Source organism: Aulonocara sp. 'chitande type north' Nkhata Bay, linkage group LG5, assembly GCF_057382095.1.
Source record: "Aulonocara sp. 'chitande type north' Nkhata Bay isolate Kocher_YH1m ecotype deep benthic linkage group LG5, A_spYH_male_GT1.1, whole genome shotgun sequence".
Classification (NCBI taxonomy): Eukaryota; Metazoa; Chordata; class Actinopteri; order Cichliformes; family Cichlidae; genus Aulonocara; species Aulonocara sp. 'chitande type north' Nkhata Bay.
In genome coordinates, this window is record NC_141348.1 from 36000811 (window position 1) to 36015506 (window position 14696).

At 42.1% G+C, this 14696-nt stretch overlaps 1 protein-coding gene across 1 annotated transcript in view; it reads left to right on the forward strand.

Moving 5' to 3' along the window:
- Positions 1–279: 279 nt before the first annotated feature.
- Positions 280–14696, forward strand: part of LOC147331167 (plexin-A2-like) — an 85402-nt gene continuing 70985 nt past the window's right edge. The window contains exons 1-2 of the mRNA XM_086293277.1: positions 280–573; positions 12203–13554. Coding sequence (XP_086149403.1) covers positions 12331–13554 — 1224 coding nt within the window. The 5' untranslated portion in view covers positions 280–573; positions 12203–12330. The remainder of the gene's footprint in view (positions 574–12202; positions 13555–14696) is intronic.

Consider the following 14696-nt stretch of genomic DNA (forward strand, 5'->3'; position numbering starts at 1 on the left):
TTTTTAGAATGAATCATTGTCAGTGTCCATCTCCACTGATGAACAAATGCGCAGGAACTTTTATTCGTCCGCTGGAAAAAAAAAAGACATAGAACAGGTATTGCAACGCGCCCAAGTTGTGCCAAAGGATGACGCGACGGAGGTCGGGTCTAAAAGCGCACATTGTACGTGAGGTGCAAGTGAACTGATGGGTGACTTCATGTAGCACCGGCATCCACACAGAGAGTGAGAGAGAGAGAGAGGGAGGGAGGGAGAGAGGTGGAGATGGGGTTGTATGACAGCCTGTTACAGAAAATGATCAATCCCTGAACGAGGCGGGAGGGTCACTTGATATCGTCTCCTTCTCAGCGGCTGACAGGGAGATGCTCACTGCTGTCCAGATGACTTTACAAGCTGTGCGTCGCGTCTGCGCGTAGAATAAATTAACCGGCAGTTTATCTCGCTGTATTTGTCGTCCACACTCATTTAGCTCACTGACTGACTCACTGACTGAGACGCGGGACGTTTCTCCCAATATTCAAGCGAAATAACCGGATCTGCGCTACTCATGAATGAGTCTCCTGCTATTTCAAGGTGAGTGGGCTATCCTTTGGTGTTAGCAGCTGAGCGGCAGCTTGTAGAGCAGCTCTGCATTGTGCAGAAGGGTAAAGTTGTTAGACTTCACGCACCTTGGACGCCGTGAAAAGACGCGCAGCGAGCGTGAACTCCGAATGGCGTTATGATTTAGAATGCACGTGTTAATTGGACAAATTGCGGCTCTGCTGACCACCTGTAACAACCAGCAGATGTGGGCTGATGTTCTGAAAACAAAGCAACTGTAAATGCCTCAGCTTCAGTACCAATCAGATCCTCAGGCAAGAGCATTTCTGTATTAGATTTGATGGGAATAATCTTCTTATCAATAACTCTGCTTTACACAAAGCCTGCGAAAGCCACCGGCTTGTGCAGATTTTCCCAAAACTCTTTAGACATTTAGATTATTCTGGGCAGTTCATCAGATTATTGGTCATCAGGAGAATACCAGAGTGAAGTATTTAGCCTGGAGACAGTCAGCTCTCCGCTGCTGCCCTGCAGCCAGAGCTCGTGCTGCTTTGGCAGCCAGGGCAGAGCAGAAGCCACTGGGATGCTGATAAAGCTGGGCAAGAGCTGAGATGAAGCTTGAGTCTGAAAGAACTAAAGCACACACAGCTGCAGCGGTGCCAACTACAACAATGCTGTTCACTAAGTGCATCTTTGTTTGAGCTCTCCTCTGTATGGTGGTTGAGGGGGCGAGGAGCGGTTGTAGTTGGATTCACGGCTCTTTGACTCTCACCCCTCATGCAAACCAGATGAGCCCTTCTTCTCCCTGTATGCTCTTTCTGGTCTGGCTTATCTGGCCGGCCAGTTGGACTAGCTTTTATTCTCCTGGCCCCTCCAGAGTGGGAAAAGCCTCTCGTTGAGAGAGAGAGATTGGCTTCTCTTTTAGCATGCTCTTGCCAGTCATGCGCTTCGGCATTTTATCAGTTGCCTGCTAATTTTAGAATTTAAATGAATCTCCATATTACTTTTCTCTCTCTCTCTCTTGCAATTGACAACAATGAATGAAACTAAGGGTTTGGTTTATGATGATTCCTATTCTTCTGAGGTATAGTTGAGGATTACCCACTCCTAACTCCTCAGCTAAGCCATTTTAAAGCAAACAAAAAGACATACTTTGTGTCTTACACGATAAAGCTCTGTCTGAGATTTGTATTGTGACAGTAACACTTTCCAAGTTGCTGAGGATTATCCACAGTACTATCAGTTTTTGTGGGAACTATGTTTGTTAGGAAAACTGTAAAGAAAAAATACAAAATAACCGGGATAGAATTTCTGGAAAAACAAGTTACTATTGAGGTTTTCACTCACTGCCCAGATTTTAGGGAGTAAGTGAAATTTCAGGGGAAGATTTCTAAAAGTAGTGATATCAGTTAAAAAAAGAACGCTCATAAGTTTAAGAGATTAAACTTTGTTTCTGATTAGGTAAAATTTAAATTATATTTTAACTTTTTTAAGAGTCTAAAAGTAAGCCAATGGGGAAAAAAAATCAATTTTATTGGCAGTTTGATTTAATTGATCTATACATACCATTTGATGTAACTCCTCCATCTGTATTTGTAGTGGTAGTTTCTTGTACTGAGGAAATATAGGTGAATTATTCTGGAGTCTTTTGACCCTAGAGGCAATGTTGGACCAGTGTAGGTGAAGTAATTTAGAGCATCTGTCTCTGTCATTTTCACCCACAAGCTAGGAGTTAAGTGTTATCTCAGACTTCTACAGAGATTAATGAGCTACTTTATGTTTGAGAAGATAAGAAAAAAAGAAGAGGGATGCTTTATTACTACACTGCAAAAAACAGCTTGTGATTTAAAACAACTGCCAATTCAATCTGTGACATTGATTTTGAAGTATTTTCAATATCAGGGAGTGCAGCGTGGGTCAGAGGCAAAGGCGACGCACAGTTGCTCCAATAATACATCAGACGAATTAGTGTATGTAGCACACTTACACGGTGTGTGAGTGCACAGCAGCTCACTGCTACTGCCCATAGCTGGAGACCCCCCACCTCCAAGTCTCACCATCTCCACCCACCGCTACCCCCGGTTGCCTATGGAGACACTGATTAAACACGACTGTTCAGATGCTACAGCCTGCGGAAGAAGACGTCGAGCCTGCAGTTTGTGTGTGTGTGTGTGTTTGCACGTGTATACTGTACGCGTGTGAATGTGCGTGTTATACGTGTGCCTATTTACTGGTGCGTCTTTGCATATGAGTGCATATTTGCTAAGAGGAGACATAAAGAGAGGGAAGTGTGACGAGAGGGCTGCGATAACGGGGAGGAGAGCAAACAGTGATATGAAATCGACACTGATGAGAGAGAGAAAGGAAAAAAAGAAGGAAATGCAGACAGAACAAAATACTGCAGATGAACAAGCACAGCCAATGTGAAATTGTCCTTAGTCTTTACTCTCTTGCTTCCACCTTTCAGGCTTCATGATTCCACTTATTTCAGTGTGTGATCCAGGCCTGGAGGGAGGTGCATATACAGTACATGTGGAGAAGAATAACCTTACAGGGTTAGACAGGAGTGTAAAAAGTGGAAATAGCTAGGTAGCAGGGGTGAGAAGGTCTAATATAGGAAGAGCGAGGAAGAGAAGTGGTAAAAAACAGTGGAGAGGAGAAGTGAGAGGGAGGAGAGGAAAGTGTGCAGCTCACCTGCCAGATGGCAGCTTTGGCAGCGCTCAGCATGCAGTGATGGCGGTCTTGCAATATGGCGCATTGCCTCCAGATTGTCACACTGTTGTTGATACAAACAGTGTAATAACTTTGCTGATGTGTTTGTTTTGCATGATTTCTTTGGCACTTCTGTATTTAGACAGCATATGGCCATACAAAATAGATGACAAAGTTAAGTGATGTCACATGAGTTTTTTTAAATCTGAAATGCATTGACACAAGTTTATCCGTTTGTAATCGGTTTTCTTATATTACTCATGAAATTCAGTTTAATGGCTCTGAAACCGCTGGGCTAAAAATTTTCAGATGTCTGAAAAAGCATTAACAATAACTGGAGAATATTATGGGAAGTACAGGAACCAGTGTTTTCATAACTTGGGTCATATAATGGATCACAAACATTAGGATATCTCGGCTGCTTTTGTTGTAACTTTTACAATCGCTCTTGTGCTAAATTGGTGGGTTTTCTGCCCTTTGAGGCAGATATTCAAGCCAGACTTTGGTAATTTCACAGCACATCAGTTTACTTCATGTAGCTTACATACAAAATACCTAAAACTTGCCATTTGGTAAAATTTGGTTATGTTATTATATCTTATGGAACATGGAAAGAAATTGGTCTTTATGTGTTTGAGCTAAACCCATGTAACTTCACTTTAATCCATCTCTTTCGTACCATTTCAACAAACTAATCATACTCGAATAACTTCTAAAACATGGCTTCTTCGTCTTTCTTCCTTAGTTTTGTGAAGTGTTGTAGTGTAATTATCTATCACCCAATATGAAATCTGAAAGCACAAAGAAGCCACTATGACATTTGTGGTCTCTGGCAGCTCTTTGACCTACTGTTATTTTAAGATATATTTTTGAGTTTCAACTTAAGTCTATGGATAATAACTAAAGATGATAAAGGCTGCTACAGATTTTAATTAAGTGTTTGACAGGTGTAGCATCCATCCATCCATCCATCCATTCTTTCCTGCTTATCCTTGTCAGGGTCACGAGGGGCTAGAACCTATCCCAGCTGACTGGTGAAGCGACGGCTTTAAAACCAAATGTTTTAAACATTAATTCAGCCTTTGAAAAAAAAAAAGAAACATTTCTTTACACCTTTAAAAAGGTAAAACATAGGATATTTGATGTTTGTGATGCTGAGTACTAAAACAGTTGAACTTTGATAGATGGCTCAGGGAAAGTCTGGGGTGTGGTATCATGCCCAGGGATACTTCTACATGACTCTACATGTCGACTGAGGCAAGCCAACCCCAGTTCCTTGCCAGTTCTCAAAAAACAAGAGGCTGCTAAATGATGTAAACAGAGGTTTCAAGATTATATAAAATAAGTCTGGCACTTCAAACTGGTGTTCATTAGGGTTTCAGTAGTTAGCACTTGCAGTTGTCTTTTGGCCTTTGCATGTCACTGTGGATTTTCATCTGGTGCTCCAGTTTCCTCCCACATTCTAAAGAAACATATAAGACAGACTAGCGACAAATCCAGGGTATGGGGTTTTGTAACCCTAGTTAGATAAGGGCTTGAAAAATGGACAGATGGCACCTTAAACCAAATTGGACTGAATTATGAAACACCATCACCATTACAGAACACCGTCAAATTGCTCTTTTTTGCCACCTGGGAAGACAGAGTATTTGGGTCCACTTTGTAAAAGCCCTGTCTTACAAAAAAGTAAATGACTAATGTCTGGAATAATGCCTCACAACTTTAAGTGATTACATCTGCAAAATTGTCCTCACCAGGTTATCTGCAACATGTCATAGAAGTCCAGACTGTCTGGACTACATCTAAGACTGCTGTATAGTGATCAGCCGTTGGCAGCTACAAACCAGGTGGGACTGAGCTTAATAGACTTGGAGTATTCAATTTTAATTTGACAAGCAAATCCTATTAGGAAGGGCAAGTTGAGACGAAAGGATACTGCATTATTCCTGCAGGAGTTGTGATAAAGCATTAAAAAAAATGTAACGCATTTGCCATGAAGTGAATTTCTATTTGAGAGAAATTCACCTGCATTTGCAGTTTTGGTAAAATTCTAACTCACTTGGTTACTATACTTCAAACCAGGTTATTTCTATTTTTGGACATTGAAGACATTTCTGTGACTCTTCTCAAATTCATGTGAGAGGCTCAGGAAATAGGATAGAATTTCTGACGGGTAGAATTAGAAAGAGGCCGGGCTGGATTGACCATAGAGTCTGACTGAGATAATCTGGGCAGATGCTTGTATTTGTACAGCTTTGGGGTGAATGGCCACCAAAGGCCTTATTTGCACTGCGGATTAAATGTTAAATGGGTTTTGGAGTAGCAGATACTTAGAGGGAAAGTTGTTGTATAGTAGAACATGCACCATCTCTCCTCCTCTTTCCTGTTTTACTCTCCCTGACTCGCCGTCTATTGCAGTCTCCTCTTGCTCATAGTGATTTGTCAGCAGTCGAGGTAGCAGCTGTTCCTTTTGCATTGTAATTTCTTTGATCGTAATTATTCGTGCCAGCTACCTCCAACCTTGGCATCTCCCACCCCACGAAACCATATGGGCAAAGCGGGAGGAAGCCGAGGAAACATACAGGCTTCTTTGGAATAAGTTCTTTGATTTCTGTGTGCAGTGGTGTGGGAATCATGGACATATGTGCTTCACAGCTTCAAATGTAGTCTGCATCACTGTGTTTGATTGCTTTTTCCCCATTCATACACTCAGTGAGGTCTAGTTTCTGCCAAATGTAAAGTATTTTCCTTGTCAGGTCTCCTTGATTTATGCATGAGAAATCAATATGGTCCTGCACATCTGTAGAGTAAGTCAGTCGGTCTGAGGAAAATATAGCTTTGCTTTAGAGAGAGCAATAACAACCTGGCCAAAAAAAGAAGAAAAAAGGCAGATATATAAGTGCGAACAGACAATAAAGCCATCCCTCTGAACATAAAGCTGGTAGTTAATATATATTATCTTATAGTACAAATAACTAAACAGGTGAGCTGTTCTGTATTTGGTCCCCAGTCTTCATTTCACCATCTTCATTGTCTTTGTGCGGGTGCAGAAAGATAACTCCAAAACCTGATCAAACACACCTGTTTACTCCTCGCTCTGAGGCGATGTAGGTTACCACTACAGGCGCTAGCTGTGTGGCTCCAGAAGAAAGACAGCTCACTCTGTCTTCCTATGCGATTGCTGAATTATAGAAGACCCTCTATTGCACTTGAACTGCATGGGTTTTCATCACGGCGCTGGAGGTCACTTTGTCTTTCCCCTGTATGCTCATCATATATGCAACACGAGGGCCTCAGCAGTTGAGATGAGCCAGCTTGAGGTCACCATTAAGCAGGGAAGACCAACAACGAGATTTATGGAAGAGGAGACAGAGCTGAGAAGAGGGAAGGGTGGAGAAAGGCATGCATGGTTAAATCTGACTGTGGCAGCAGTGCCCTTCATCTGGTCCCTGCTCTTAACAGCAATTTCAGATAAAGTACTGTATCTGCATGTATAATGCATATGCCCTGAGATAATGGAATGCATTGCAGAGGAGGCTGCTGACTGTGTTGTGGTGATCTGTTGGAATTGGTCCCCTATGTCACATTTACAACTGCCCAGGTTCTGCGCAGCATCCTGCAGTTATTAGAAGCCGAGCTAGTTGCGATGACATAGCGCTGTTTTACTGTCCCCCACGGACATCCTCCACTACTCTACCATCAAGAATTGTGGCTGGCTAGAGAGTCCTAAAGCCTGTAATATCTGCGCTTGCCAATAAACTAAACAACAAGCACAGAGAAAAGGAAATAATTGTTCTGTTTTTTATTATATAAAAAATGCTGGGACACGCAGAGGTGCCAGTCGAGCTGCCAATGAAGCTAAATGAATTCACAGCAGTTTGCAGTGATTTCCAGGGAACAATTGCCTCCCAAAGTGTTATTGCCATTAGTCTAAATACTGGTTTTAAGATTGCCCCCTTCCAACTGGGCAAAGTGCTTCTCTTTGAATTTACATTGTAGAACATAATGATAAAAATTAACCACGGGCCAACTGTCATAAAATTTGACTGAGCAATATCAAAGTGAAGATATCCTGTGGGTATCTGCAGTGTGAGCATCCAAGCTACACATTATGTCCTCTGAGGCTCGAGTCTGTGTTTGGGTGAGGGGGATTTTGAAGGCGGAGCCTATTGCCCTGGGCTTACCCTCTACAACACTGTGTCTGATAAAACACGATGGGCTGAATAGAAAACACTGCTTTTCTAATAAACTCCACCGGTCCCTTGTGATTCATTATGACATTCATTTAAAAGTCATTGTTAATAAAGACGGCATTTTCATGTCCTAATTCCCCGACTCATCATTGTAGGTACCAGCGACAGCCCCTGGCTCTGGCTTGCTGGCTCCCTCCTCCCTTCTGTGTCTGCCATGTTTGACCTACTTCTGTCTCCACAACATCGTAAACAGATCTACTAATTGCCTTCATTTATTCATTTGGAAGTCAAGTTCTGTTGCGACTGGCGCCCTTTCAGCCCATTCATGTGTGATGTGTACAACTAGCCCTCCCCCCAATGACGGGCCTGTGCGTATTTGACGAGAACCCTAGTCAAATGTATCCCATGTGGGTTTATATACTACAATCTCAAACGTTCAGAAGAACTGCAGCCACATATTGTCCAACTCCAAAATGATGTCCTATAAGAAACTTTTAAACTTCTATCAGCAGCCTCATCAGCACAAACCTACAGACACAAAAACCCTTCACGCTTGTGCACAGCCCGCTTGTAATCATAAAGACAGAAGCTGTTATGACTATTGTAGTTCAGACAGTTTTCCGCCCCCGTGGTCTTATACTGTTATTGGCTTTGTGCAGCCTTATAAATCTAGGCCACACAAAACAACAGCGACAAAAAGGAAAAAATTTTTTATCACCTCTGATGTGAGTGACAATGACTCCTATTGTTGACTAAGTGTGAGCACCGAGAAGTATCTTCTGACCTTTAGAAATATCATGGCGCAGTCTGTCGACAGTGTTCTCAAATCTATAATCCAAAACATAAACAAGATAAACCTGAACACATGCTGCTTGTGCTAAATCTGTCCTTCTTTAAAGTGTAAAAAAAATCCTCTTGTATCATCTTGCTCTGAGTGTTTGGAAAGGTAACATCTCCAAAATGTGAATGCTTTGCAAAAATACGTAGCTACCAGCAACAGCCCCTGGCCGAGTGAGCTGTGATGACAAACATGGATAAGAATGTTCAATTTAAGACTTCAACATAAATGTGACTATTAAATATGATTGTGAACAGAAAATCAAAACCTAATTTCCCTAAACAGTTTACTTTACAACATTTATAGGCACCACCTCTAGCCTTATATTTCAGGCCACTTGTTGTTAAACCTCTCATCCCTTTAGTTTGAGAAGCTTTGTCTGAGGGGTTTCCACCACTTTGCCTGCCAGACCATCTATAGTTCCAGGGAATAATGTATTTGTATTACATCATTCTTGAAGATAAATAATTTATCTCATCATCCTATCATCATCCCATGTTCTTACAAATACTATATAACCAGCCTAAAAGGCTTAGTTTAGCTATAAAGCACAGCTTTAGCAATTCAGTGTTATTGGTTGATCTAAATTATCTAAACTTAATTAAACACGGTGAATTCTTATTAAAGCATTTTATCGGGAAATGTGTATTTTAATACTTTTAACTTCATGTCAGTTCTTTTTGTGATGATCACAATTGCGTTTTAACACAGTATCGCAAATCAATTAAGCCTCTGCCTACAAAGCTCTTCACTACTTCACAAAATATGCAAATCTTCAAGAAATAAGGTTTCCACATAATATCTTATCTGAATGTACTACAGTACACATGAAAAATGCTGACAAAACATATCTTTATGCTGTCAAACTTGAGCGATGACTGAACATGATGCACATACTAAAAAAGAAGAGAGCCCTCTTTTAATTATTTCATTTCAACAGCAGTAACCATCGCTTCCGTCCCGTGAATCATGCTTAACAGGGTGCTACAGAAGCTATGACAGCATTTCGCCTCAATTAAAGCTGAACCAAAAGGATGGATTTGGTTCCACAGATCTTGATCCAGGTCAAAGGGTCGTGTTTGCGGAGCACGAGAGACTGGCTTCTCCCTCCTCTGTGTTGTGATTGGTGCCCGCTGAGAGCTCACGTCCCCAGAGGCCTCAGCAAACCATGTTCCTGTGTGTGAGTGTGAATGAGTCACGTCTGGGCTGGAGCGTGTCTGAGTGGCGAGGCGGAGAATTCAGCAGGGAGGACTGCGCAGGGCGAAGAGCTGTCTCTATAATCCAGGGTAAACACTGAGCAGCATGACTGCACGCCTTAGACGTGACCAAAGCCGGCAGAACAAAAATGGATGAAACGACGAGGCTGCTGCTTGCCTGCATGCCTGCCCAGCTCCGTTTGCCACCAGCACTTCCTTAATTTCTCTTCGTGTTTTTCTCCCCTGTTTTGTAACTCCTTTGAGGATTTCACTGGAGACTCTCAGCACTGAATTAACCTGTGGGTATCACTGCTGGTGTCTGTTGTTTAAGGTCAAGCCAGACTCGAGCCAACCTCTGTAAATATCATTTGGTCTGCTATTTGCTGTTAGACCTCAAGAGCGATGTCTTATTTATTATTTCCAGTTGAGGAAAGGTCATCACTTGAGTTTTTGATAAGATTACAATGCATATTACACCAAAGGTTTTAAGTTGGAAGTTTGTAGAGTGAGTTCAAGCAGAGAAATCCAAAGCAGAGACAAAGTAGAGACAGCCCCAGCTGAAGCACAAAAATCCCTTTTCTGTGGCAGCTCAAGAATTCAGTCACATTTTTCTAACTCTGCAACTTTCAAGCAGCTCTTAAGTGCATTACTTGACATTCCATTATTTAAAAGACTACAAAAAGAAGAAGAAAGATCTCGGGGGAAAAAGGCTGTACTTCAAAAAGTAAAGTTTCGCAATTAGCACTAGTTCATGGTCATTGCTGAAAATAAGCACATGAATCTTGTTTATATTTCATTTTATCCTCCAGTATTTCAATCACGCATGAGTACTGATTTCATCAGGTTTTCAGGATAAATGAAAACAGAAACTGGTTCATGGGCTCATCAGCTTGCAAAGCAGATGATCTGAGGGATTTTCAGAAAGAATTTGCTGGACAACATTTTGCCTTAAATAAAGATGTAAATATTAGAGCCAACATGTCCTGCCAAATCTAGGCTTTCTGAGAACTAATAAAAGACATGTTTTTTTTGTGTCCAGTCAGGAAAAAAAAGGAAAGACTTCTCTGTTTTCTAAAACAAAGGCAGCAAAGATAGCACTGTGACTGTGACTGATTCATTTCATGTCTTTATAAATGGAATCTGTTTTAAACAAACAAAAGCAAACACTAAACTTCAGATTTAAGAGCTCCAATGCAGCGTGTGGCAGATATTACTCTTCGGTGGCCAATTACTGGTAGAGTTGCTCACACTGAGCCTGCCAAATTGAGCAGAGTAGGTCGGGACACTCAAGTGACTTCTCCCCCTGTGTGAGCACGGTGGGGACAGATGGGCAGGAGATGCTGGAGTGGAGCTGGAGTTGGCCCAGCCAGCTCAGTGTCAGTCCATCCGCTCTATCCCTGGCTCCAGCTCAACTCAGCCGGACATCCTGTTAGTCAGCCAATGGAGAGCACCCACCGCATCATGACCTCTGCATTAGGATCTGACATGGCTGTCTTCATTTAACCTTTACTTATACCAGGAAGTCTCACTGAGAAAACACCCCGCTTACGTTAGTTCCAGCCAAAAAAGGACAGTTTGCTTCCGAGGTATAGTCTTCTAGGATTTGGCAGGATATACTTGGAGGAAATTTGAAAGCATTTCATTTATTTTTATTTTTAAAGGATTGTTAGAAGAGTGTGAAGGTGCTTTTGGTGTAGTAACGGCGATAACAAAGGAGAGACAGAAACCACCTTTGAGTGTATGATTGGAGAAGCTTCAGGCAGCACACAGGCAGGATTTAGAGTGATGTAGGTGTTTTAATTTATGATGTATCCTCCTATGCAGACAGTTTTATTACTCTTTTAATGGACATCGATGAAGTAACGGCATATGTGAAGCTACTTTATCTACGATGCTTGTGTTGCCATCATAAAACATCAGTCTTTATATAGAGGAAAAAAGACCCTCTTTTTATTGTAGATAAGCTTATTTTGTCTGGCCATATGGGAGACGAAAATATATTTTATATTAACGTTATAACAGTAAAAAATAAATAAATAAAAAATGTACATCCATCAAACATTCATGTGGCTAACTCATCCATCTTTTTTGTCCGTCATGTGTTTGACGGACATTGTTTGTCCCTTGGAAATATTTACATAAAATATGCTAATGAAATTAAAAAGGGAAGTGTGAGTTGATGCTGCCAGGCTCTGAATCTCTAATGACTCCCTGCCATCCCTGGAAAAAGCCTGATTAATTTAGGAATGTCGGCCGCATTGGAGAGTGATTAATTCCTCCTGGATTCAACCATTTAAACGAACAAGGCAGAGGGGAGGAAGGAAAACAGGGAGCCCAAAATATGGATGCATAATTAATACATTTGGATCATTTAATTAGCCACCCAAACAGAGGGAACGCGCAGCTACATTGTGTCACTGCTTTGTTCAAGTAATAGGCCACAGTTAGGTCTCTCTTACAGAAAGGCGAATATAATGAGCCCCCCTGTTGATATGGGGAATATTGGACCATCTCTCAGGCTAGTAAATATGGGGAGACAGTTTGAACAAATGATTACTTGTTTCTTTGATGTCTCATGTGTCTGACTAAGCAGAGCTAGAGAAGAAAACAAGACATTTCTAGGGTTTTAGTGCCTAACGATATCCTGAAAAGCAATCTTTCACACTTGAAAGAATCAAGGATTTTTTGAGATCTAAAACAAATGTCTATCTTTTCTTTTTCAGAATGATGTGAAGCTCACTTGAGGAGAACAAGACCCCGCTTGAGCTGATCTTTTTTCTGGACAATCCTGCTACTTGTTGACACACAACCCTGTTTGTCTGAGCTCAATACTTTTCAGAGCCACGTGGGGATGGGAACGTGCTTGTATAAAGGATGGACTTACTGCGGCCTCACTAAAGGTCACGGTCCTCTAAAGGTCATGTCATGGCCCCTGGCACTGTGGCTATTGGCTCTAATCTCTCTGAATCAAAAGATGACTCTAGGACAAACTATGAACACCTTCCAATCAGAGAGGAGGGAGTGGTCGCTGAACCACTTGACTGTGCATCAGTCTACTGGGGCTTTGTACATTGGAGCTGTCAATCGAATTTACAAGTTGTCTTCTAATCTAACACTCCTGGTGTCTCATGATACAGGACCAGAGTATGACAACAAAGCATGTTATCCTCCACTAATTGTCCAGCCCTGTTCTGAGCCTTTGGCCTCCACTGACAATGTTAACAAATTGTTGCTTATCGACTACTCTCACAACCGGCTGCTGGCCTGTGGCAGCCTCTACCAGGGCGTCTGTAAGCTGATGAGGCTGGATGATTTGTTCATCCTTGTGGAGCCCACGCATAAGAAAGAGCACTACCTGTCCAGTGACAACCAGACTGGGACGATGTATGGAGTTGTTGTACCCTCTCAGGGTCAGGATGCGACTTTATACATCGGCACTGCCGTAGGCGGAAAACAGGACTACTTTCCAACTATCTCCAGCCGAAAGCTGCCTCGTGACCCAGAATCCTCCGCCATGCTGGACTATGAGCTTCACACTGATTTTGTTTCTTCTCTGATTAAAATCCCCTCAGACACACTGGCTCTTGTGCCACACTTTGACATCTACTACATCTATGGCTTTGCCAGCAGCAGCTTTGTCTACTTCATGACTGTCCAGCCGGAGACTCCAGAGAACGGGATGCCTGCAGGTGGCTCCCCTGGCGACCTCTTTTACACATCCCGCATCATCCGCCTGTGCAAAGGTGACAAGAAGTTCCACTCGTATGTGTCACTTCCTGTGGGGTGCATTCACAGAGGCGAGGAGTACCGTCTGCTGCAGGCAGCTTACCTGTCCAAGGCCGGCAGGGTTCTGGCTAAGTCACTCAACATTAGTGCTCAAGAGGATGTGCTCTTTGCTGTGTTCTCGAAAGGACAGAAGCAGTACCACGACCCTCCAGATCACTCTGCTCTCTGCATCTTCACCATCCAGGACATCAACACCCGCATTAAGGAGCGGCTGCAGTCCTGCTACCAAGGAGAAGGAAATCTGGAGTTGCACTGGCTGCTGGGAAAGGACGTGCAGTGCACCAAGGCGGTAGGTAGATTTTAGGGAGAAATGCTGCTTTGAACTTCATATATTTAGCGAAAGTATCACACAGTAGTGTGTAGCAGTGATATAGTAGAGCTGTACTGAAAGTTAGACTTGCAAGTATGATTGCAGCCTAAACAGCTGATAGATAGGCAGTCTGTGCTATGCTGAAGACACTATTCAGGTTTCAAGATCCCATGAGAGCAGAAGAGCTGGAGGAGATTATTTCCACAATGCTAATCAGAGGAATTCTGTATTGAGCTCTGATTTCATTCAGGGGTTTAGGCACCGACTCCCGCCTCCTTCTCCTCCCCTTTCTCTCCCTCTCTTTCCCCATCTCCCTCCTTCTGCTCTTGTCGCTGTCAGCATTTTTTGAGCCCTCTGAGACCTGTTCTTGATCTTGAGAAAAAACTGCCTTTCTTGTGAATGTCCAAGTCTGTGCCTTTATAAAAGCTATAATTCTGCATAATGAGAGGCTTTCATGGAAGCAAGTTGAAAGTGAAGCGTGAAAACAATGATATTCATCGCATGCGGTAAATCACTCTTGTGGTTCCCAACATGTACTTTGATTAAACCATGTCATCAAATAAATGAGATGTAATGTTATCCATAACACCAATGCAATCGCAAAAGAAATCTCTCTCTCTGTATTCATATGCTGTATGTGTCTGTAATGTGTCTCATTGGATACTTTAGTTCTCTGGTTACATAAATACTCAGTCAAATCAAGCACCAGTTGGGCATGGTGATGCATTAGGTATGATTTCTGTGGTCAGTACAGTTTATATAAGTGTTCATGCATGTAACAACATTGTATAGCCACGGCAGATCACCACTTGAAAAGCCCAAAACCTTTCCACTCTGTTGATTCAGTGCCAATAATGGCAGTTTCTTATTCTGCTAGTTTAAATATAAATTTTATTGCTTTTTGCAACAACATACAAAGGTTTGTTTTCCCAATTATATGCTGCTGTAATAGGAACCCTTTTTCCCCGCCCTCACCTCCCACCCTGCTCTCTTCCAAACCTACAAAAAAAAAACAAAAAAAAACAAACCCACATAAAATATGTATACATTTGTACAATATGTGGCATTTATACATATTCAAGGAAACAAAAAAGAAAGGAGAGAAAAAAAAAGTAGACAAT